Below are 23088 nucleotides of genomic sequence, written 5' to 3' on the forward strand. Positions count from 1 at the left end.
AATGATAATAGACTCATTCAAATGATGGAGATTTTTACATACATTGTCAACAAGGATTTCAACTGAGGAATTTAATTTGGGGGGTGGGTGAGTGGGGTGAAGTGCATTGGTTGATTACGGGGAGGTTGAAAATAAGAAAATGCCTTTCGGAATGAGCCCCCTCCCCCATGTTAAGAACGGTTTTCGGAATAAACATCCCCAACCTCCCCATGTTAAGAACGGCTTTCGGAATAAACACCCTTTGGAGGTTGGACAACCAGTACATATTGACCTTTTTTGTTTTTTTCCATACACATGCTTTCTTTTTATTTTTTAAAATGAATACCATTCCTATTTTTCTATTGTTTTTTCTTTTTTAGTAAGTAAGTAGGTAGGTAAGTTTTTTTTTTTAGTAAGTAAGTAGAACAAGTTTAGTTTTTGCAAATACATGTCTCTTCACTGTCTTTTAATGTTTATTCTAGATTAACTATTAATAAATTAAATGTCTTGGTCATCCCATAATTTTCAGTCATCTTTTGCTTTGTGACATGTACTTGTTGTTAAAACGACAATGATACATGTCTGCACGACTAACAACAATAATATTGATGGGCCACATACATAGGGAATAAGTATAGTTTCTTCACATTTGCATTGCTAAACATAATGAAATAAAATATCAAATATTTTAACTCATCAGTGTTCTATCACTTTTGTGTGGTGGTTGGAGAAATGAAAATAATATACAAACTTGTTGAATTTATACAATGAAAAGGATGTTGTCTCCTTTGAAAATTGTCTACTGCTGAGACCTTTGTTTTTGTAAAAGATGAAAAGTTGCTATCTGAAATCTTTGATAATTATGCATTGAATTATTTTATTTACTATTAATCAAATATTCATGCAAATAAAAAATGCAATAGCATGATACCAAAAATATTTTAAATCCTATTTTTTAAATAATTTAATTACAAAATGAAACCCTAACCCTAACCCAAATTCATCTTGATTTGTTCATAAACAAGTCAGCTGTTTTAATATTTTATTAAAAAAAAAAATAAAATAAAGAAATAATTATTTTGTGATACTTAGAAATATGAAAAACCTATTTTTAACATCTCAATTTGGTAAAAAAAAAAAAACGGCATAGTTAAATAATAAAATGAAAATAAAAAAACTCCAGGGCAACACCAGTTAGATACAGCTAGCTAATCAAACTGTAAAGGCAGCATTGACTAGTTTTCTAACTTCTCAAACTGATCTGCTTAAACTTCATTGTTGTATCTTTTAAATCAACAGTTCTTCTCAATGGAAACTAAAAATTTTAAAATATTATTTTCTATCAAATTGATTATTCAAGAAAAGTTGGAATTGTCCACCATGTCAGTTAACTTAAAATCAAGAAGGCAAAATGCACAATTTTCTCAGATTTGTTATTTAGACTAAAAAGTATTAAGAGAGGAAACTTAAATCATTCTATTTTTTTTATTGAAAAATTGACACTGTCTGCTTGACACTGGCAGAATGGTAGCCCTGACTCGGCTTCCTAGCTATCTGGGCATTAGAGAAAATCAAAGGTTCAACATATTTGCAAAAGAAGCAATTAAAATGCCAATAACAAGTCTTAACTTTTCAACTAACTAACTAGCAAATCTAAGATCATACAATAGTTAAAATAAAGTGGCAAATAATATAGGTCATTTACTTATACAACAAAATGATATGAACATGAAGTGACAGTTGTAATTGCTGTCCACTGAAGACAAAACACAGTATTAAGCAGGGTTATAATCTAACACATGTGAAAATCAAAGTGAAAACTGCATCGCATCAAATATTCTATGATCAACTACTCACAAACATATTCTAATCCGCCATAAAAATACAGGAATACCTGGAAGAAATACTATCATGCAGCAAACCTCACCTTGCTTTTCAAAAATATGCCTACCTTTCAAGCTGTTTGAAAAAATAAAATCGTTTCCATTTGCTATAGGAGAAACCACAGATACAATTAAAAACTTTCTCGAACTTACCAAAATCTATTGTATGACACAAAATGGCCTATCTATATATTTATAAAAGTGAATGTGTGTGTGTGTGTGTACATTTCCCTATGCAATAACTCTGTCAATTTTTAGTCTACAGATTCGAAATTTGATATACAGGATACTGAGATTTGGAAAAATCTATGTGATAGTTTTTGGCCAGAAATTTGGCTGTTAAGAGGTCAAAGTTCAACGATTTGACCTTTGAGAACTCCTTGACTGGGTTCAAAAACAGCCTACAAAAAATGGACTCTGATTTATAAAAGTATGATAGGTTATGAAAAGGAAGGGTTGTAAAGAGATAGCTTCGAATTTGGGGGTATCAAAACCAAAGCAAAATATCATGAAAGTAAAAATAAAATAGATAAACCCCATAATTTATTATACCATACCTGTTCACACTGAAACACTTATCACAATATTCTGTGGATTTATATTAAAAAACCTTGTTAAACTTTGTGACATATTTACATTCTATGGAGGTCAGGCGCGAACGAACACCCCATAATTTTATTATACCATATTTCTTCAAACTGAAACATAATTATCAAAGTATACTTACACAGATAGATATGAAAAGTCTTTATTAATGTTTGTGCCTATTTCCATTCTATGGAGGCCAGGCGCGAACGCAGACCTCACATTTTTATTATACCATCCCCATTTAAGTTAAAACATACTCATCAAAGTATTATTATATACATCTATATCAAAAACACTTGTAAACGATTTTTAAATTTTTTATTTCCATACTTTGTGGACCAGGCGTGTACGCAGACCCCACAATTTTAATGAATCATCATTATGCCAGATCAAACATACCCATTCCTGTGTCTTGATACATCTTCTATCATTATATGTGATCAGTTTTCTATAATAGTCAACCATATAGGAGCCTATTCGTGACCAGACACACACACAGACGTTCAGCTTTATATATATATATATAATCTTGTTTTAATTTCACTACTTCAGGATTTTCCTGTATAGAAAACTTGGAAGAATACACAGGACTCAAGTGCTTATGGCTGGAATGCAATGGCTTGCTGCGGATTTCAAACCTTGATAATCAGAAGAACCTTAAATGTCTTTACTTACAACAAAATCTTATTCGCAAAATTGAAAATCTTGAACCATTAGAACTTTTATGCTGTCTGAATCTGAGTAATAACATGATTGAAAAAATTGAAAACTTGGGTGAGTCTTTGTTCATTTTTGCAATCAAATTTAAACAATATTTCATTTAATGAATATTAGTCTAACTATGCATCTGTTTGGCCATTTTCACAAATGCTTGAATGGATTTTATCAATTCTTTTGATTAATTTGTGCATTTTTATCATTTCATTAAGATGAAAGAAATCATTAAAAAAATAACATCTTGGTTTCAGTCACTCCATAAATTTTATTTTAAAATAACTGTTATTGAATGTTTTTTGTTTTAGAAGGGAGTCACCACTTATCAAGGCTTGAAGTTCACTCATGTTTTGGTCCTCCTTTTAATGAACATCAGATCACATGATAGTGAAGTGTGCTTTAGTCACATGGTCACAAATATAAAAAATGTGATCCAGAAGTTCCTTTTTTGTTTTTCCCCATTTCTATTTGAATGATGAGGTGCTAACATCATGTGTCGATATCTCCTCACTATCCAAACCAATTCTGTTTCAGATCTTTAAAATTGTTTGATAAATCTACATTTCATATATCCACAAATTGTGTATATTTTGTACGTATTACTTTTTAGCATTAAATAAATATTTTTATAAGTAAAGTTTTATTTTTTAGTTCTTTTGTTTATCTGTTTTCATGTTATAGAATGAATAAGACACTGATAAAAATTATAAATGTAAAATTTTTGCATATTACTGGCATTATTCGAAAAATAGCAATAATAGTACTATCTACATCATTAAAATAATTCAGCCTGTTGTCTTGATTGTGGTTTGTACGTGCATGTGGCAGCCATTTTACTCTTTGGCCTTTTTCAAATAGATTTTGTTATAGTGTGTAACCTGGTATTTTGAACTAAATCCTTTAGGGTTTTTTTTTTTTCATATTCCATACTTTTTAAATATCTATAAGTTTTTGTTTTATCTTAAGTGTTCTTTCACTGGTGATTGAACTTGCAACTTCTGAAGTGATTTGGTTGGAAAAGAAATGATTTGATTGCTGTGTGTTGCTGGATAGATAAGTATGAATTAAGCATGCAAAAAATAGTACACAAGACAATGATAAATGGTGATATATGCATAAAATTGTAATACAAGAAATGTCTTTGCAAAACTGAGTGTGTTTTTTGGCTTAAGGAAAACATCCCTTTTATCTCTGAACTTGACACATCTCCGAATGCATTCAATTCAAATGAAGGTTAATTCAAAAAGAAAAGTTCCTTTGGCATGGCAGAGAAAGATAGCAGTCAGATAAGGATGAGAGAGAGATTTTCATCTTTCATCTTGTCAAAAGTAAGTGCCTGGTGATCAGCAAAAGAGAATTGTTTAACATAAAGAGATGAAACTATTTTAGAATACAAGGGAGGTAATTTCCTAAGAGACAAAGGAAGGTAATCGACTTTATTAAACAAGTAACCCTTTTTTCTTTTTACTTTTGGCTAGGAGCAAAGTGTAATATCTATTTTGATCTATCTATCTGGTCGAACTTCTTACCAGGACCAATACTACTCTCTCCAGATTTGCCTGTCTTTCACCTAGATATTCTTTTTAATTTAATTGGTATTAAGTTAAACCAAGATCGATATTTTTGTTGCGGTGCACGTACATCGTAGCTTGTTTTTGCCATGCCGGCCATTTTCTTACACCCTTCCTTGCCTACAGGAAGCTTCAACATATTTTGACATATTAAAAAAAAAGAAAAAAACAGCTTTATATCTTTTTTTCAATCTGGGGGGAGTATTTGTACAGTCACTCATGCACGCGTGCACACACACACACAGACACACACACACACTCGCGCACAAATAACGAAACATTATTCATTCCATTTTTCTCCGCGCATTTTGAGAAAAAACATATTCTCTCAGCAACGGCTCAAATTCAAATATGGTCACACACTTTGCTCAAAATAACAAAAGTAAAAAGAACATATTTTTGGCGAACGTAGTTGAAAGCAAGTCACATGACACAACCAGCCAATGAGGAAATTTAGAATATAATTTCTTTTACAATTTTCCAAAACGCCTAAATATCAGCAGAAGCTAACGTTCTCTGGAGCCGGTCGGAGAGGTATAAAAAGGGCATTTTTGCACTTAAACAGCAGTCGACCTTTGAGCACCATGGCGTAAACATCGACCTGTCCGTGTTTGGACGTTAAACACACGCGCGCCCATCAATTAATTCCTCCACATGGATACAGGCTTGCTACCCTAATGGACTTTTTATTTTTACCCTTTTCTATCTCTCCACTAAGTAAGTGGTGGACTTTTTATATTGTTTAATTCTTCGTAAAAAGACTAGTTATTTCTAACCAAGAACTTTCACTTTTCTACAACTTTTCATTCAATCACCTCAGTCGCAGGAAGAGACTTTCAATTAAGAAGAAACTTTATCTTCTCTTTTCATTCATTTACAATTTTTTTTAAAAATAAATTTTGTATTTGATTTATCCGTTCGTCTCGGTCATCTTTGCTTGATTGTTTCAACTCCATTTTACACTTGATTCTTATCACTTTTATTATTATTATTTTGAATTTGTGGGATTAACATCGACACACGTTAGTCCCGCAACATTTTGACCAAGTTTGTTGATAATCAAGCGATGTGGATGTTAGGCTTTACACAAAATGACAAACTTGACCAAAAACACAACCTCCGTGGCAGAAGTAACAACTGCAATGAAAATAACAGCCTGAATCAAGTCATTAATACAAATAAATTATCAAAATATCAGGATTTTTATCTATTTTGTTTACAACTTTTAATTTTTATTGACATAAAATGTGAATCTAAAATTAGTCATTAAATGTCGCATAGTCTGTTGTATTTCTTAATGCTATATACTTTAATATTTCAGCTACTCTGACTGATTTGAGTACATTACAGATAAGTCATAACAAACTGACCACAGTTGAAGATATCATTCACTTGGTGGAATGCCGTAACATCAGTGTTCTTGATCTCTCACACAACCATTTAGAAGATCCACAAATTGTAGAAGAAGTTTTTAGCAAAATGCCATCGTTGGTTAGTATTTTTACTATTTTTTTTTTTATATCACTTCTGTTTTTATCACAATACTAGCTGTCCATACCCAACACTGCCTGGGAGTTTATTTTTATACTTATTTATTCTGGCTTTTAAAAATTTTATAAAATACCCTCAAACTTCTTTCAAAGTAAATCAGTATTTTAGTGAAGTGTTATGCAAAGATTAAAATAAACAAATTATATAAGAATAAGTCGAAATGTATTCTGGTGGTGGGAGATATCACAAAATAAAAAATTATTAATAATAAAATATGAAATAACAATAAGTCATGCAATGAAATTTCTTTGTATATTTACTAAAATGTTTGATTTGTTTCTAAATAAAGTAAAATACATATTCATGGTTTTCATAAGTAATTTTTTTTTATTCAATTTTCACACCAAACAAGGCACACTGTGACCCGTCCTTTACAGGTCAGCAAGGTGTCTTAATGTGACAAGACCCGTCAATCAATTTGGTTTCACAACTGGGTTGATATGCCACCACTTTGTTGATCTGTCGTACGCTAGAAGAAAAGCAATTTCATGCACACAAAGGAAAAAAAAACAACTCAGTGCTCTATTCTACTGATTGAATTCAAGAAAAGATATGCAGATATATAATTATGTACAATTGTTTACAGTTCAATGTTGATTCTGACAACATCCACTGAGTCGATAAATATATTTCTCTCGATATTGCAGTGATGATGATGCAGGAAGAGAGGGGAAGCATGTGGTGATTCGATGAGTTGTTTTGTCTCAACTCTCAACAACTCGGACTCCAAATTCAGCTTCAACTAACTGGTTTGACTGTGTCCCGTTCATATACTCAGGGGAGAGGTGAAACCAGGGTTGTTCCCTGGACCAATTGTATCCAATTACGTTACCCTAGGAGAGGTTTTCTCTCCCGCAAGTGCATCTGGTGATCTGCAACGTTCTCATACCCTGGAAGGTCATCCCCACAACCCTCTGGGTCGCTCACATTGCTCTTAAGCTATAAACATCCTTAGTCTTGAACCCTGAGTGATTCCATTTTCGGAGTCCAATTTACAAAAACAAATGATATTGTTGCCGATTTCATAACAATAAAATCCAATTTCAATCCTTCCTCTCAGTAGAGTCTTTTGCTGTCACCCGGGCACACAAATGATAATTAAAAAATAAAAAAAAAATCATATCTGCCCAGCTTCTCCAGTATTTCGGGAGTCTTGACCTCCCCCCTGTGGGGAGCTTAACTGTTCCCTGGAATGGTCATGTCACACAGTGCCACTTTGAAGTAAGGGGCTACTATCAGGGACATAAGTTGCAGGGGAAACTATGAAGGGAGTTGGGCAGCAAGATGTCTGTTCACATTACACTTGAACTTCTGCATGCCAATACAGTTAGAAAAGCAGAATCCCGGAAGGGAGTTCCAAAGTCTAGCAGTTCTGTGGAAGAAACTATTGGAGTAGAAGGCTTTCTTACACCTAGGGATTTCTACTGTGAAGGGGTGGGATTTAGCTTCTTGTCGGGTTTGTTGGGGGTATTTACATCAAGGGGGTATGTGTGCTTGTAGTTCGTCAGAGCATTCACCATTAAAATACTTGTAGAACAGGCAAAGAGATGCAATATTTCACCGATGGGACAAAGGCTGAAGCTTAGATGACAGTTCAGGATCTATCAGGTTGGCGACTCTCTTTTGAACCCTGTCCAGGAGTGAGAAACTAGTAGCCCAAATGTGACAACAATACTCCATACATGGGCTAATGGTGGCCTTATAGAGGTACAGGATACTTTCAGGCATAAGTAGCTTTCTAGCATGGTAGAAAGAGCCCACCTTCTTTGCAGCAGCCTTGGCAATGCTCGCAATGTATCTGTTCCAACTCATGTTCCTTGTGAACGTTATTGTAAATAAAATAAAGAAAACAATTTATGCTATTGAATTTAGAATATAAGAAAACATAATTTATGCTGATGCATCTTTGATTTCAGTAAATATGAGAATAATAAAAAGGATTCACAAATCTAAGATAGAACTACTTACTTTTAGTTCTTCAAATGATTCAGCTATCATAGCTAATATAAGAATTAATTACAAATGTATATTTATGTGTTTGCATTCAGTGAATTCGTCAGCAAAGAGACATTTGTATGTTTGTTTTTTTCACCCCCCCCCCCAAAAAAAAAATATGCATAACTTGAAAAATAAAAAGTATTGTCATATTGGTGTGAATGATTGCATGTTATTGATCTGTTTACAATAATAAAAAAGAAAGTATTATTAGAATTGAAAATAGATGAACGTTTCTAATGAAACTATAGTGTGTGCATTGGAGAACAGTGTGACTGAAAACTTTCAATTTCCATGACTTTTTTTTTCAACAGATGCAGATTTGATATTTTTATCTATAGATCAAGTGAACTTTTCAGTTTCATTTTTCATGAATTGGTTGTAATGGTCTGAGAATTGCTAATCAGTTTTAATCATATTTGAAATAAGTTATGTTATAAAACTCTACTTTGTCTCAACGCATTAAAATTTCTTATTGCTAAAATATGCAGACAAATATGAATCCATTTAATACTATCTTTTATTTTGTGGAGAGGTAGAAAAAGAAAAAAAACCTTATCAAATTGTCTTGAAATCATTGTTAAACATTTAAAAATCATTTCACATTTAAGAAAAATCAATAGCATGGATAGAAAAAAAGAATTTGACAGCAATCATTTTTTTTTTTTTTTTACTGAATACAGAAATTAGTACAAATCATTTAGTATGTTTGACAAGAGCAAACAGTTGTTAATCCAATGCCTTTCCTTCTCTATTCCTCTATCTTCACTCCTTTCTTTCTTTTTCCTTCTAAAAAGTAATGTTCACAGCAAAGTGGGAGTGACATATGCTTAGCTCCCTTGTTTATAACTACGTCCGCAAGACCAGGCTTGAATAATAGAGTCTCATGCATCTAAAATCATTTGTTGTAACTGATCCTTATATCAAAATAATTGATTCACTCCTGTTTGTGAAATTGGAATCAGATAACCGTGTTCATTCTAAGTTTAAACTATCCAAGGACCAAGGTACAATATGGAAATTTACCTCAATGAAGCAAAAGAAGTAAAGTCATTTGTGCATTTTGTTATGGATCACAGAGGTGTAATAGGGAATCATGTTGCACCAATATTGGAATAATACAGCACATATGTTACCAACTAAATCAAAACTAATGCAACTGGTAAAAGCAAATTTTTCATGTGAAACTGATGTTGAGGAAAAATGCATAGAAAGGAACCAATTTTCAGTATTAAGTCCTGCGTTGATTAAATCAGTGTTTAATTAAAATTGATGAATTCTGTGAAACCAACATGATAATTTCAGATGAGGAGTTATATTTTCCTTTTACACCAACTAAAAAATATAACCTAAAGAGTTTTCCGAGGCAGAAAATTGGTATCAATCAAATATACTATTTCAAATATCACAATTACAGACATATAAAAAAGATAGTTTGCAAACAAAGCAATGAGCAGAACCATCTGAAAGCAATGCTTAGGTGCAACTAAAGGTGTGTCGATTTAACAGAAATGTTCAGTTTTACTAATAAAACACAAATTCTATTACATTCAAACACTTTGTCATGCATCCATTTTTCCTTTCGTTTTCATCCTGTCCAGTTGCTTCAAAACATGTTCATATATATGCTTATGTTTTTTTTTATCAATATCTGTACACTGAAATATGTTTTTTATTAATGTTTTTATACTGAAATATTTTGTATTAACGTTTGTACACGGAAATATGTCTTTTTATTAATGTTTGTATATTGAAATATGTTTTTTATTAATGTTTGTATATTGAAATATGTCTTTTTATTAATGTTTGTATATTGAAATATGTTTTTTATTAATGTTTGTATATTGAAATATGTCTTTTTATTAATGTTTGTATATTGAAATATGTTTTTTATTAATGTTTGTATATTGAAATATGTCTTTTTATTAATGTTTGTACACGGAAATATGTTTTTTATTAATGTTTGTATATTGAAATATGTCTTTTTATTAATGTTTGTATATTGAAATATGTTTTTTATTAATGTTTGTATATTGAAATATGTTTTTTAATGTTTGTATATTGAAATATGTTTTTTATTAATGTTTGTATATTGAAATATGTTTTTTATTAATGTTTGCATATTGAAATATGTTTTTTATTAATGTTTGTATATTGAAATATGTCTTTTTATTAATGTTTGTATATTGAAATATGTTTTTTATTAATGTTTGTATATTGAAATATGTCTTTTTATTAATGTTTGTATATTGAAATATGTTTTTTATTAATGTTTGTATATTTAAATATGTTTTTTATTAATGTTTGTATATTGAAATATGTTGTTTATTAATGTTTGTATATTGAAATATGTTTTTTATTAATGTTTGTATATTGAAATATGTCTTTTTATTAATGTTTGTATATTGAAATATGTTTTTTATTAATGTTTGTATATTGAAATATGTTTTTTATTAATGTTTGTATATTGAAATATGTCTTTTTATTAATGTTTGTATATTGAAATATGTCTTTTTATTAATGTTTGTATATTGAAATATGTTTTTTATTAATGTTTGTATATTGAAATATGTTTTTTATTAATGTTTGTATATTGAAATATGTCTTTTTATTAATGTTTGTATATTGAAATATGTTTTTTATTAATGTTTGTATATTGAAATATGTTTTTTATTAATGTTTGTATATTGAAATATGTTTTTTATTAATGTTTGTATATTGAAATATGTCTTTTTTATTAATGTTTGTATATTGAAATATGTTTTTTATTAATGTTTGTATATTGAAATATGTTTTTTATTAATGTTTGTATATTGAAATATGTTTTTTATTAATGTTTGTATATTGAAATATGCCTTTTTATTAATGTTTGTATATTGAAATATTTTTTTTATTAATGTTTGTATATTGAAATATGTCTTTTTATTAATGTTTGTATATTGAAATATGTTTTTTATTAATGTTTGTATATTGAAATATGTTTTTTATTAATGTTTGTATATTGAAATATGTTTTTTATTAATGTTTGTATATTGAAATATGTTTTTTATTAATGTTTGTATATTGAAATATGTCTTTTTATTAATGTTTGTATATTGAAATATGTTTTTTATTAATGTTTGTATATTGAAATATGTTTTTTATTAATGTTTGTATATTGAAATATGTTTTTTATTAATGTTTGTATATTGAAATATGTTTTTTATTAATGTTTGTATATTGAAATATGTTTTTTATTAATGTTTGTATATTGAAATATGTTTTTTATTAATGTTTGTATATTGAAATATGTTTTTTATTAATGTTTGTATATTTAAATATGTCTTTTTATTAATGTTTGTATATTGAAATATGTTTTTTATTAATGTTTGTATATTGAAATATGTTTTTTATTAATGTTTGTATATTGAAATATGTTTTTTATTAATGTTTGTATATTGAAATATGTTTTTTATTAAAGTTTGTATATTGAAATATGTTTTTTTATTAATGTTTGCATATTGAAATATGTTTTTTATTAATGTTTGTACATTGAAATATGTCTTTTTATTAATGTTTGTATATTGAAATATGTGTTTTTATTAATGTTTGTATATTGAAATATGTTTTTTATTAATGTTTGTATATTGAAATATGTTTTTTTATTAATGTTTGTATATTGAAATATGTCTTTTTATTAATGTTTGTATATTGAAATATGTCTTTTTATTAATGTTTGTATATTGAAATATGTTTTTTATTAATGTTTGTATATTGAAATATGTTTTTTATTAAAGTTTGTATATTGAAATATGTTTTTTATTAATGTTTGTATATTGAAATATGTCTTTTTATTAATGTTTGTATATTGAAATATGTCTTTTTATTAATGTTTGTATATTGAAATATGTCTTTTTATTAATGTTTGTATATTGAAATATGTTTTTTTATTAATGTTTTTATATTGAAATATGTTTTTTATTAATGTTTGTATATTGAAATATGTTTTTTATTAATGTTTGTATATTGAAATATGTTTTTTATTAATGTTTGTATATTGAAATATGTGTTTTTATTAATGTTTGTATATTGAAATATGTTTTTTATTAATGTTTGTATATTGAAATATGTTTTTTATTAACGTTTGTATATTGAAATATGTCTTTTTATTAATGACTTTTAAGTTTGTTTTATTATTTCACAGGGAGTTTTGTACTTAGGTGGAAATCCTGTTATTAAGAAAATTAAAAACTATCGTAAACATTTAATTGTTTCAATTGTAAGTAAATCATTTTTGTTCTAAGTTCATAAATTATTTATATTTTTTGTTGGAAAATTACAAATAAGTTTGATTAAATATCATGTTCATTTTGTGTCTATGTCGTCCTAAATGATATTTATATGATTGTTTATACGTTTTATCTAAACACACCTAATAACTAAAAACACACACGCACACACCTGTGGCGATATCGTGGAACTACTTTCATATGCGCAATATCTTTAACCACTTGGCGTATGAATATAGACAATATAACTCACTTCATGCTTGGACATGGGTTGATTAATATGTACACTTCTACCCTCATATATATATATATATATATATATATATATATATATATATATATATGTGTATAAATAAACAGTAGTTATATAACATATAACATGTCTTTTTCACATTACATAAAAACAAAGCATCATTATTCTACAACACCTAACAACTAAAAACACACATCTAATAACTAAAAACACAGGTACACATCTATTAACTGATTATTAATTTTACGCAACCTCCTGACTCCAAATCAGAAGATTGCATGTTCATATCACATCAGGGTCACTATTTATGTAGTGTGACTACTGAACATAGAGGAGTTACCAATATAGTGGTGTGTCTTCAAAGTTAGATGTCAGGGTTACCATTCCATGGCATATCTATGAACATCGGGGTTACTATTCTTCTAGGATGGACATTGTTGATATAAAGGGTTAAGGTGCGTTGCAAGTTTCACTTGTTCACCAAGCCATTGTTTTATAGGAGTTTCAAAGTTAATCTGACGCAGGATTCTTACTTTTGGAGTTTGAAATGATTTTTGTTGGTTGAAAATATTTTCATCTCGCATGTTCCTGTAAAAAAACGACTTGCTTTTGAAGTGACGAAGAGAGCGAATCTCAACAAAGCAGAGAAAGAAAAAGGGTAACAGTTAAAGGCATTTGATTTTTAGCATTCGTTCGAATCACATCTCAATGTAAAAGTTTGATACCAGATTGCTGTAAAAGAAGTAAAAAAAAAAAGAAGAGCAAAGAAACGAAATAGCATGCATCAGTTTGGTAACTTTTTTTTTTTTTTTTTTTTTTACACAGTGATCACCACTTATCAAGGCCCGGAAGCCACTCAGGGATAAGGGTTATTGCAAGTACATTACGTTAGTGAGGAGATTTGCTGATATGTTTACTTAAGGGGGCGGTTCATTAGGAATTTGTTAACATTGGACTTGAAGACAACCAAGTTGTAGTCCGGAGGGAAGCAGGCAGACGGAACAGAGTTCAAACTTTCCTGTGCTTGTTCATCTCGCACATGAATTTCTAATCTACCACCATTATCCAATTAAATGGCAACATGTAAAACAGACATTAAGCTGAATATAATTTCATGGAGAGAAATTATCTGAGAATGACATGATAGATATTTACATCTGCATCGTATCATTTTTGTTTTACTGCTTTTTCACCCCAAGTAAGGAACAGTGCCACCTTGATATAAGAAGCTACTATTTTGGACCAAATTTGCAAGGATTTTATGCAAGAAGTTGAACAACAAGACTTCTATTCACATAACACTTGAACTTCTGTATGTCAGTTCAGTCAGGGAAGCAGGGAGCCGGTTGGTAATTCCAAAGTCTAGCATTTTGAGATAAGAAACTATTTGAGTGAAAGGCTTTCCAGCATCTGTGGATCTCAGTATAGGAGTGGGATTTTGCCACTAAACAGGTTTAGTTGGGGTATTTACATCAAAGAGGTACAAGTGCTTGCAATTTGTTGGAGCATTTAGCATTTTCCATTAAAATACTTATAAAATAGACACAGGGATGCAACATTGCATTGATGGGACAGAGGTTGGAGTTTAGTTTACAGTGCAGGACCTATTAGGTTGACGACTCTTGGTTGAACCCTGTCCAGGAGAGACTAGTAATAGATGCACCTGTTCAGATGTGGTAACAATACTCCATGCATGAGCGAATGACGACCTTGTAGAGGTACAGGATACTCTCAGGCGTGAGTAATTTTCTAGCATGATAGAGGGAGCCCACCTTCTTCACAGCAGCATTGGTAATGCTTTTGATTTATTTATGCTCCCTTTGAATGTTAAGCTAAAGAGCTTAACAGAAGAGCTTTCAAGTAGTGTATCATTATCCATGGCTATCAGTCGTTGAGAATGTTTTTTTGCAATTATTAAAGGAAATAAACTTAGTCTTTGCAGCATTGAATGTTACCATCCATTTATGTCCCCATGCCACTACAGACTGGAAGTCTTCCTCTAAAGTTTCAGCCATTTTCTTAGATATGTGTTCATTCATTTTCCCCTTGTATCTGTTATAGAGTGTGTTGTCATCAGCAAATATACCCATCTCAGAGAGAATATTATCAGGGAGGTCATTTATCATTTATATTTTATTTATCATTTATCAGTAATAATAACGGTCCAAGGATCGACCCCTGAGGCACACCCACATTTATACCATGTTGTTTTCCTGTTTTTTTTTCTCTTATATAAGAAAGATTTAATTATGTCAAGTATTCATCTAGTAATATCATATGATTTAATTTTCATTAGAAGATCATCATATCTTGTCAAAGGTCTTTGCTATATCTAGAACTACTGCCAAAGTTTCTCCTGCCTTATCCAGTGCGTGTTGTATATGTTCAGAGATTACAATTAGGATATTTGCAATAGAACAGGCTTGCCTAAATCCATACTATGAGTCCAAAAGAAGTTTAGTATCTATGAGGTGATGGACTAGTGCATGATGAATTAAGAACTCAAAATATGTGGCAAAAAAAGAGAGTAGGTTGATTGAGAAAAAAAATTTCACCAGAATTCTTGTAAACTGACACCACAGAAACAATTTTCCATTCTCAGATATATATTAGCATTCTTAGCTAATGTCATTTTTAAAACAAGCTCTTGACAAGTCAAATTAATTCATGGAATTGGTACATATTTTGCACTTAAGAATGTTACTAGTTTTATGCTTATTCAAATATGCATTGAATTACGACACACAGAACATCTGACGAGTGTTTCTCGTATGCATAAATTGTGGAATTGTAAGGTGAGTCTTAATTTAAAAAACTGCATCATCTCTGTTATTTATTTTTTTAAATTTATAATATTAAGCACTGTAACAAAACATGTACATAATAATATGCTAAGGCAATTTCATGTTTGTACATACGTTATTACCTTTCATCACTTTTTTAAAAGATGGAATTATCCAATCAATAAAAATGAAAAAAAGGAATTTTTGAAATCTCATACAATGTTGTTGTAGTGTAAACGTGAAACTCAAACTAAAACACTCTTTCTTAATCTTAATGAAATTTTTTAATGAATTAAGAAATTTTAAGGAGAATGACCTTTGGAGTAAATGTGGTATTATGGTGATTGATGATTCTAGTTAAGAGTAGAATAAACATTTTCTAGTCATGATGAAAAAGGTTGATTAACAAAACTTATTTTCCCCACACTTTTGACTGGCCTTGTGCCTAATTTGTTCAAATATGAAAATATAATTTTATTTTATATTTTGTGCAAATAAATATTTTGAACTATAGTACCTGTATTGTTTAAAGATGGCATAATAATATTGTGGCATTTGTTTTTGTGCTTAGATGTCCATAAAATAAAAATATGTCACAAACTCCTACAAGGGTTTTCGAGATAGACTCCCATAATCTAAACTATATTAATAAGAGTAATTATGCTTCAGTTTAAGCAAAACTGGTACAATAATATTGCAGGGTCTGCTTTTGTGCTGGATGTCTATAGAATGGAAATATTTCAAACATAACAGCAATATACAACAAACATAGGATACAAGTGTGAAATTTTCACAGATCCTGTTAGTTTGAATAAATATCATTCCATTGATTTTTAAAGCATAATTTTTCTATTTGTATCATGAATTTCAGTTGCATTCTACATACGTACGTTCTATGTATGTAGTTTGATGTTCTGTACATTCTTAGAAGGAAGCAACAGCAGCAATGCTGATATCTATGTGACATTACTTATAAATTAATCTGTTTATTTAATGTGTGTGTAGATGTGTGTGTGTGAGAGAGTTATAAGATGTAGTAAACAGCATCGCTAATGTCAAAGTATCAACAGAAAATGTGTATGATATTAATGATAAATTAATGTGTTTATTTCGTGTGCATGTATATGGAGGAGTAAGCTGTAATGATGAACTTTTGTATTTAGGATGTCTTTCTCTCTCTCCCTCACTCTCTCTCTCTCTCTCTCTCTCTCTCTCTCTCTCTCTCTCTCTCTCCAAATACTTGATATGGTCCAATATCATCATGTCAAGTTTGCAGGGTCACTTAAAAGGAAATTTCTTTCTCTTTTTGTAAAACTGAAACTTCGCTTATGCTAAATAATGAATTGCATAAGCGAATTCTTGTCGTGCAGCAAAAGAAATGAAACTGCAAGATATTCTCTCATAAGTAGGTTGCTCTGCATTCAATCCAATAGACAACACACAGCACAACCGTTACTCCCTTTTTTATGAACTTGCATGATGACTGCTACAAGTAAAACATTGCATGAAGCAACAGTATCTGTGTAAGCTTCAAGATACAAGGATTAACATATATTGCTTATTTCATGTGTTTGTAGATGAAATTAAGTTTGTTGCTATAATATTACCAGTATTTTTTCGTGTGAAATGTAATTTCTTTCTTTGTTTAGTTTCAGAAATAGATTCTAACGCCAATGTATCTTTTATATTTTGATCTTCCTGTGAGTAATTTTAATGCTGAGCCTGGTAACTCAAGAAATTTAACATGTTATAAGACCAGCACTTTAACAATCTTTTGAAAGAATTATATATAATAAATATGTGTAACCCCACACTGATGAAGCTCGGCTAGGACCCCTTCTTGTCTGGAAACTCTTGGCTCGTATCGTCTGGTCCTTCTCTGAGGGTTGTTACATTGAATCCTGTATGTTGAAAGTGAATATCAAAGCTGCAGGCAGAAAGAAAAACAGACTCGTGAAATTCTATTCTACAGAATTAATTTCACAAACTTATGTACAAATAATTTTACAAATATCATACAGTCCTTAGTAAGTTTTTTCCAAAGTCTCAAATCTCTTCACAGACAGTGTCAGACGGGTGGATAAGGAGGAAGAGGAGTCTTGAGTTTCGCGCACAACTCTTTTGGAAACTGCTTCAAAACTCAACTCGAAACTCTCTGAAACTGACTAATTTTTGCGCGACAGTAGTATATATAGTGAGGTATGTGGATGGGGTGGAAATTTTCATAGCCAATCAGATTTCGCCATGAAATCGGAAAATTCCAGAATTTTGCATGTGTGCAATTCCCGAATCTGGGATCTGAGATCTACAGACATACTAATTCCCATGACTTTAAGGTCATCATGTCAGCACTGACATCTGACTTTGAGTTCACGAAGGCCAGACAATATTATGCTCCAAGTTTCCTGTCATCAATTTTAACTGCAAAATATATTTCTTTGGTTTCAAACAATATCTATTCTGACATGAAATAAAATATATATATTTGCATTCTCTATTTTAAATCCTCGGGTTATCTGTCGTCACCCGGGAATGATTAGCTATCTAGCATAGTTATTCGGCCCTCCTCGGGCCTCTGGTGGGGGGGGGAATCTAAAGCTCCCCAATGATTGATTACGTCACACATGTATGTATGTATGTATGTATGTATGTATTCATTGAATTGTAAACATCATCACTGTCGTCATGATCATTGAGGAATTATACCGTTTCTAAACACTTTTCTCAATTTAAAAAAAACAAAAACAAAACAAAAACACCGAGATTCATGACTGCTTTGTTTTACATATTGCATGTGTTGGATTTGTTTTTATTTTTATTATCGTGTGTATTCATTGAACTGTAAATATCATCACTGTCGTCATGATCATTGAGGAATCATACCGTTTTTAAACGCTTCTCTCAATTTAAAAAAAAACACCAAGATTCATGACTGCTTTGTTTTACATGTTGCATGCGATGGATTTGTTTTATGAGGGGTGGAGACGGCTCCAGAAAGCCATGGTGAAGGCAGCCTCTCTAGGAGAAGTAAATCTCTGATTTAAAAAAACATAAAGCGGAAGACCAGTACCCACATTAAGCTAGTCTGCAGTTTGATTTGTTGCTGGCTATCTTGCTCTTGCTTGTTGCTGGATATCAACATTTGGAACCGAGAGAGAGACTAGCTGTCGTACAAAGCTAAATCTCTGTAATAACATTTTTGTACAGATACTTCCTCAGACATTTGTCAAAAAAAAAAAAAAGTCCTATTGGTGATGGCTGTCCATATTAACAGGAACAGAAGATATTATGCTAAACGACACCCACTCCAGCTCTGTTGCTGGAATGTGAGAACACTTATTGACAATGGTAAAAGACTAGAATGGAAGACTGCAATTTTGACTAAGGAATTGCAAAGATACAATATAGACATTGCTGCACTCTCTGAGACACGTTTCACAGGTGAGGATCAACTGGTTGAGCATGAGTTGGGCTACATGATCTTCTGGTCTCATAGAGCTGGAAAGGAGAGGCGTGAGGCTGGTGTTGGTTTTGCAGTTAAGAACTCCTTAAATGACAAGATCGAACAGCCAGTAGGCATAAATGGCCATGCAGTGACATTGAGAATGCCCCTTGCTGCTGGTCGTTACATGAATGTTCTTTCTGTCTATGCACCGACTCTTACTTCGTCTGAAGACGATATTACTTCCTTTTATCATATGCTTAGATCTGTTATCACCGGTTTGCCAACTGCTGAGAGTTTGGTGGTTCTTGGTGATTTCAATGCACGGGTTGGATCAGATAATGAGACTTGGTCTCCGTTGGGTTCATATGGCATAGGTAGAGTCAATTCAAATGGTATGCTGTTTCTCCATCTCTGCAGTGAACTAAATCTTGTTATCACCAACACTTTTTCCCACCAGAAAAACAAGGAGACCTGGTTCCATCCCCAATCTAAACATGGCCATTTGCTTGATTACATACTGTGTAGATGTGGTGATCTTGGAAACTTTTGCATGGTGCTGACTGTGGTACTGATCATTTAATGGTCAGAGCTAAATTGAGAATTACAGTTCACAAAAAAAAGCCGTTTCAATGATGTCAAAGTGCCTAAACGTATTGATGTTTACAAATTGAAGGATCCAGTCATACGAAGTTCCTTGAAATCTGCTTTCAACCAGTTGGATTTCTCAGATTGTGATTGGGAGACAGTAAGAGATACAATATACCAAAAAGGAGTTGAAGTTCTTGGATTGAAGGTTCCCAGACATCAAGATTGGTTTGCTGATAATTTCAATCAAATTAAGCCTCAAATTGATAGAAAGCGGAAAGCTTATTTGAAACTCCTCAACTCTTCACCTCTGAACAAGTCAGTGCTCGCTGCCCACTTTTCTTCTGTGTGGAGTGAGGTTCAGTGTTGTGTGCGGCAAAAAAAAAAAAAAAAAAATGGTGGTCTGACCTCTCCAGGGAGATACAGACTGCCTACGATCATAGAGATGTCAAGACATTCTACACTCTGCTTCATCAGGCTTATGGTCCGAAATCCTCTTCAACTACACCACTCCTGGCGAAGGACGGGAAAACCTTGCTGAAAACCTCAGATGAAATCATGCATCGATGGCATGAACAATTTCATGATCTTTTTCATAACCCATCCAATGTTGATGTTGCTGCAATAGAAAGTATCCCTCAATGTTCCTTTTGTCCGGAACTTGATGTTGAACCGACTCTTGTGGAAACAGCTGACTGCATAAAATGGATAAACTCGAACAAAGCCCCTGGGCTGGATGGCATCCCTGTTGAGCTGCTGATACATGGTGGTGTCAATGTACATTGTGTGGTCCACTCTTTGATACTGTCAGTATGGTAGGGTGACCCGGTTGCCCAAGATTGGGTAGATGCCATCTTGGTTATGTTGTACAAAGGAAAGGGCACAAGGTCTGATTGTGGAAATTATCGAGGTATCTCGCTGCTGAGTGTGGTTAGAAAGGTATTTGCACAGCTCTTGCTAAACCAATTGGAAAAGTATGTATGTCCTAATATCCTTCCGGAATCCCAGTCTGGTTTTAGAGGTGGGCAAGGAACTGTGGATATGGTGTTTTCTGCTAGACAGCTCTTGGAAAAATGTATTGAACAGAGTATGCCTTTTTGCCAGGTGTTTGTGGACTTAACCGTGAGGCTCTCTGGTAAGTGCTGGAAAAATTTGGCTGTACACCTGCTTTTACAGACAAATTCAAGCAACTTCATCGTAGTATGAAAGGTCACGTCAACTTCAATGGTCGGCTTTCGGAAGAATTCCCCATTGATAATGGTGTGAAGCAGGGTGATATAGCTGCACCAACATTGTTTTCGCTCTATCTGACTGCTGTGCTCTGGTATGGTTTCCACGATTGTGATATGGGTGTTTATATTAGATTCCGAATGACTGGAAAAGTGTTCAACCTCAGAAGATTCCAAGCCAAAACACTTGTTAGTGATTGACTTGTTAGGGAACTGTTGTATGCTGATGCTGACCTGGTAACACACTCCCCAGTAGATATGAAACTAGTGATGGATCTCTTTACAAATGCTTGTACCTGCTTCGGACTGACAGTTAGCATTAAGAAAACTAAAGTCATTTACACTCCCGCTCCCAATGATCTGTATGTGGAGCCTGATATCTTTGTCTGTGGAAAGCACTTTGAAGTCATAAAAAATTTTGTCTACCTTGGAAGTGCGTTATCACATGATGGCACTCTTAATGTGTAAATAAGACAGAGAATCAGCAAGGCATCTGATGCTTTTGGAAGGTTACAAGATAGAGTCTGGTCTGATGGTGATCTAACTTTGACAACTAAAATTTCAGTATATAAAGCATGTGTAGTACCATTCCTACTCGACGCATCTGAAACTTGGACCTTGTACCAGTCACATATAGAATTGCTCGAGAGGTTCCATCAGCACTGCCTTAGACACATTCTTGGTTTAAAGTGGTATAGCTTTGTCCCTGATACATATATCTTAAAAAAGGCTAAAACAACCAGTATTGCTACCATTGTTATTAAGAACCAGATGCGTTGGGCGGGTCATCTCATCCGGCTTGAAGACTATCAACTCCCAAAACAGTTGTTCTATGGTGAGCTCTTTCTTGGAAAAAGACCCCAGCACAAGGAGAGTCTGGTGAGCTTTCATATTACTGTTGACAGTTGGGAGTCCCTAGCGTATGATCGCAAGCAGTGGAGGACACTGATATATAGGGTGCAGAACACTTTGAAGCAGCCAAAATAGACCGAGCGAAGCTTAAGAGAGCATGTAGGAAACGCCAAACCTTGTCGCCCAACCATGGAGATCTCTGGATCTGTAAGGTGTGTGATCGGGCTCTGTTGTCTAAGGCCGGTTTTGTAAATCACATGAAAGCCCACGATAATACATGTTCTGCTGCTGTTAATTTCATACAAATCAGTGAACGTTTTCAGTGTCATGTCTGCTTGAGGGTGTGCAAGTCGTTGGCAGGGCTAAAAAGTCATCTTCGGGCACATGGACTTTTAGTGACTGAGGGAGTGGCTCTCGTCTGACAAGACGTTGCAATCATCATGTATGTATGTATGTATGTGAGACCATTCTCCTAGGCATTACCTCCTCCTCCTTTTCAAGGTGAAGAATATGTTTATTGCCTGTTATATGAGGCACACCTGTTTTTTCATGAATGTTGACAGGGCTATTCAGCTGTTTTTGTTCCCAATCTAGAGTGCCACTTTTGGGGAAGCTGGGTTTTCGCCACATTAAAAAGCAATCTTGTGTCTTTGCTCTGGTGGGAAATCAAGTAAATAATAACGCAAGAGACCAAAAATCTCACACAAAGGGAAATAACTCTGTTTAACACAAATTGACTTAATAAATCTATGTTTTGTTTTTAATAAATTAAAAACAGATGTATTCTTTTTTATTAATTTTCCTTTTTGCTTCCAACAAGTTGAATCATCATCATCATCATCCATTTTACATGCTAGCTTGTATTGAAAGCTTCTGGAAATTGACTTCCAAACCAACCTATTTCTAGCCAAGTTTTTATTTACTTCTCTGAAGTCCATCCTCATCACTCCCTCCCATATTTTCCTTGGTCTTCCCTTCTAATTTACTTTGCTACTTCGATTGTACTACATCTACTACACAAGAACTCTCACACAGTTTTTCAACATGGACATGCCAGCAATAGTTTCTGTGCTACACACATCTCTTTATACTGTCTAGATTTAATCTAAACCCATCTTTAACACTCACATTACCATTCTCATATCATTTCTTTGCATGCAAATCTTCAACCTACATTGGCCAAGTTTCACTTCCATACATTATGACAGATAGACTCTTACTTTGGTCAACAATAATACTGCTGGTTAGTAATGGCAAAAGTTCCTTGAATCTACCCCATCTACACATGACTTTGTGAGGAAAAATGGAATGTTTTTAATTTAGTAATTAAACCTTTCTTTTTCCTTGTTCCACTTCAATATATACAAAGATTACTCTACAGATAAAACAAGT

At 32.3% G+C, this 23088-nt stretch overlaps 1 protein-coding gene across 10 annotated transcripts in view; it reads left to right on the forward strand.

The window, feature by feature from the left end:
* LOC145256414 (uncharacterized) overlaps nucleotides 1-23088 on the forward strand; it is a 98943-nt gene that overhangs the window by 55588 nt on the left and 20267 nt on the right. For all 10 annotated transcript variants that reach the window (XM_080115284.1, XM_080115285.1, XM_080115282.1 and 7 more), the window contains 3 exons: nucleotides 3003-3224; nucleotides 6057-6226; nucleotides 12465-12539. In XM_080115284.1, the coding sequence (XP_079971410.1) occupies nucleotides 3003-3224; nucleotides 6057-6226; nucleotides 12465-12539 (467 nt within the window). The remainder of the gene's footprint in view (nucleotides 1-3002; nucleotides 3225-6056; nucleotides 6227-12464; nucleotides 12540-23088) is intronic.

The sequence above is a fragment of the Euprymna scolopes genome, chromosome 32 (genome assembly GCF_053919585.1).
Source record: "Euprymna scolopes isolate OS-2025 chromosome 32, ASM5391958v1, whole genome shotgun sequence".
Classification (NCBI taxonomy): Eukaryota; Metazoa; Mollusca; class Cephalopoda; order Sepiida; family Sepiolidae; genus Euprymna; species Euprymna scolopes.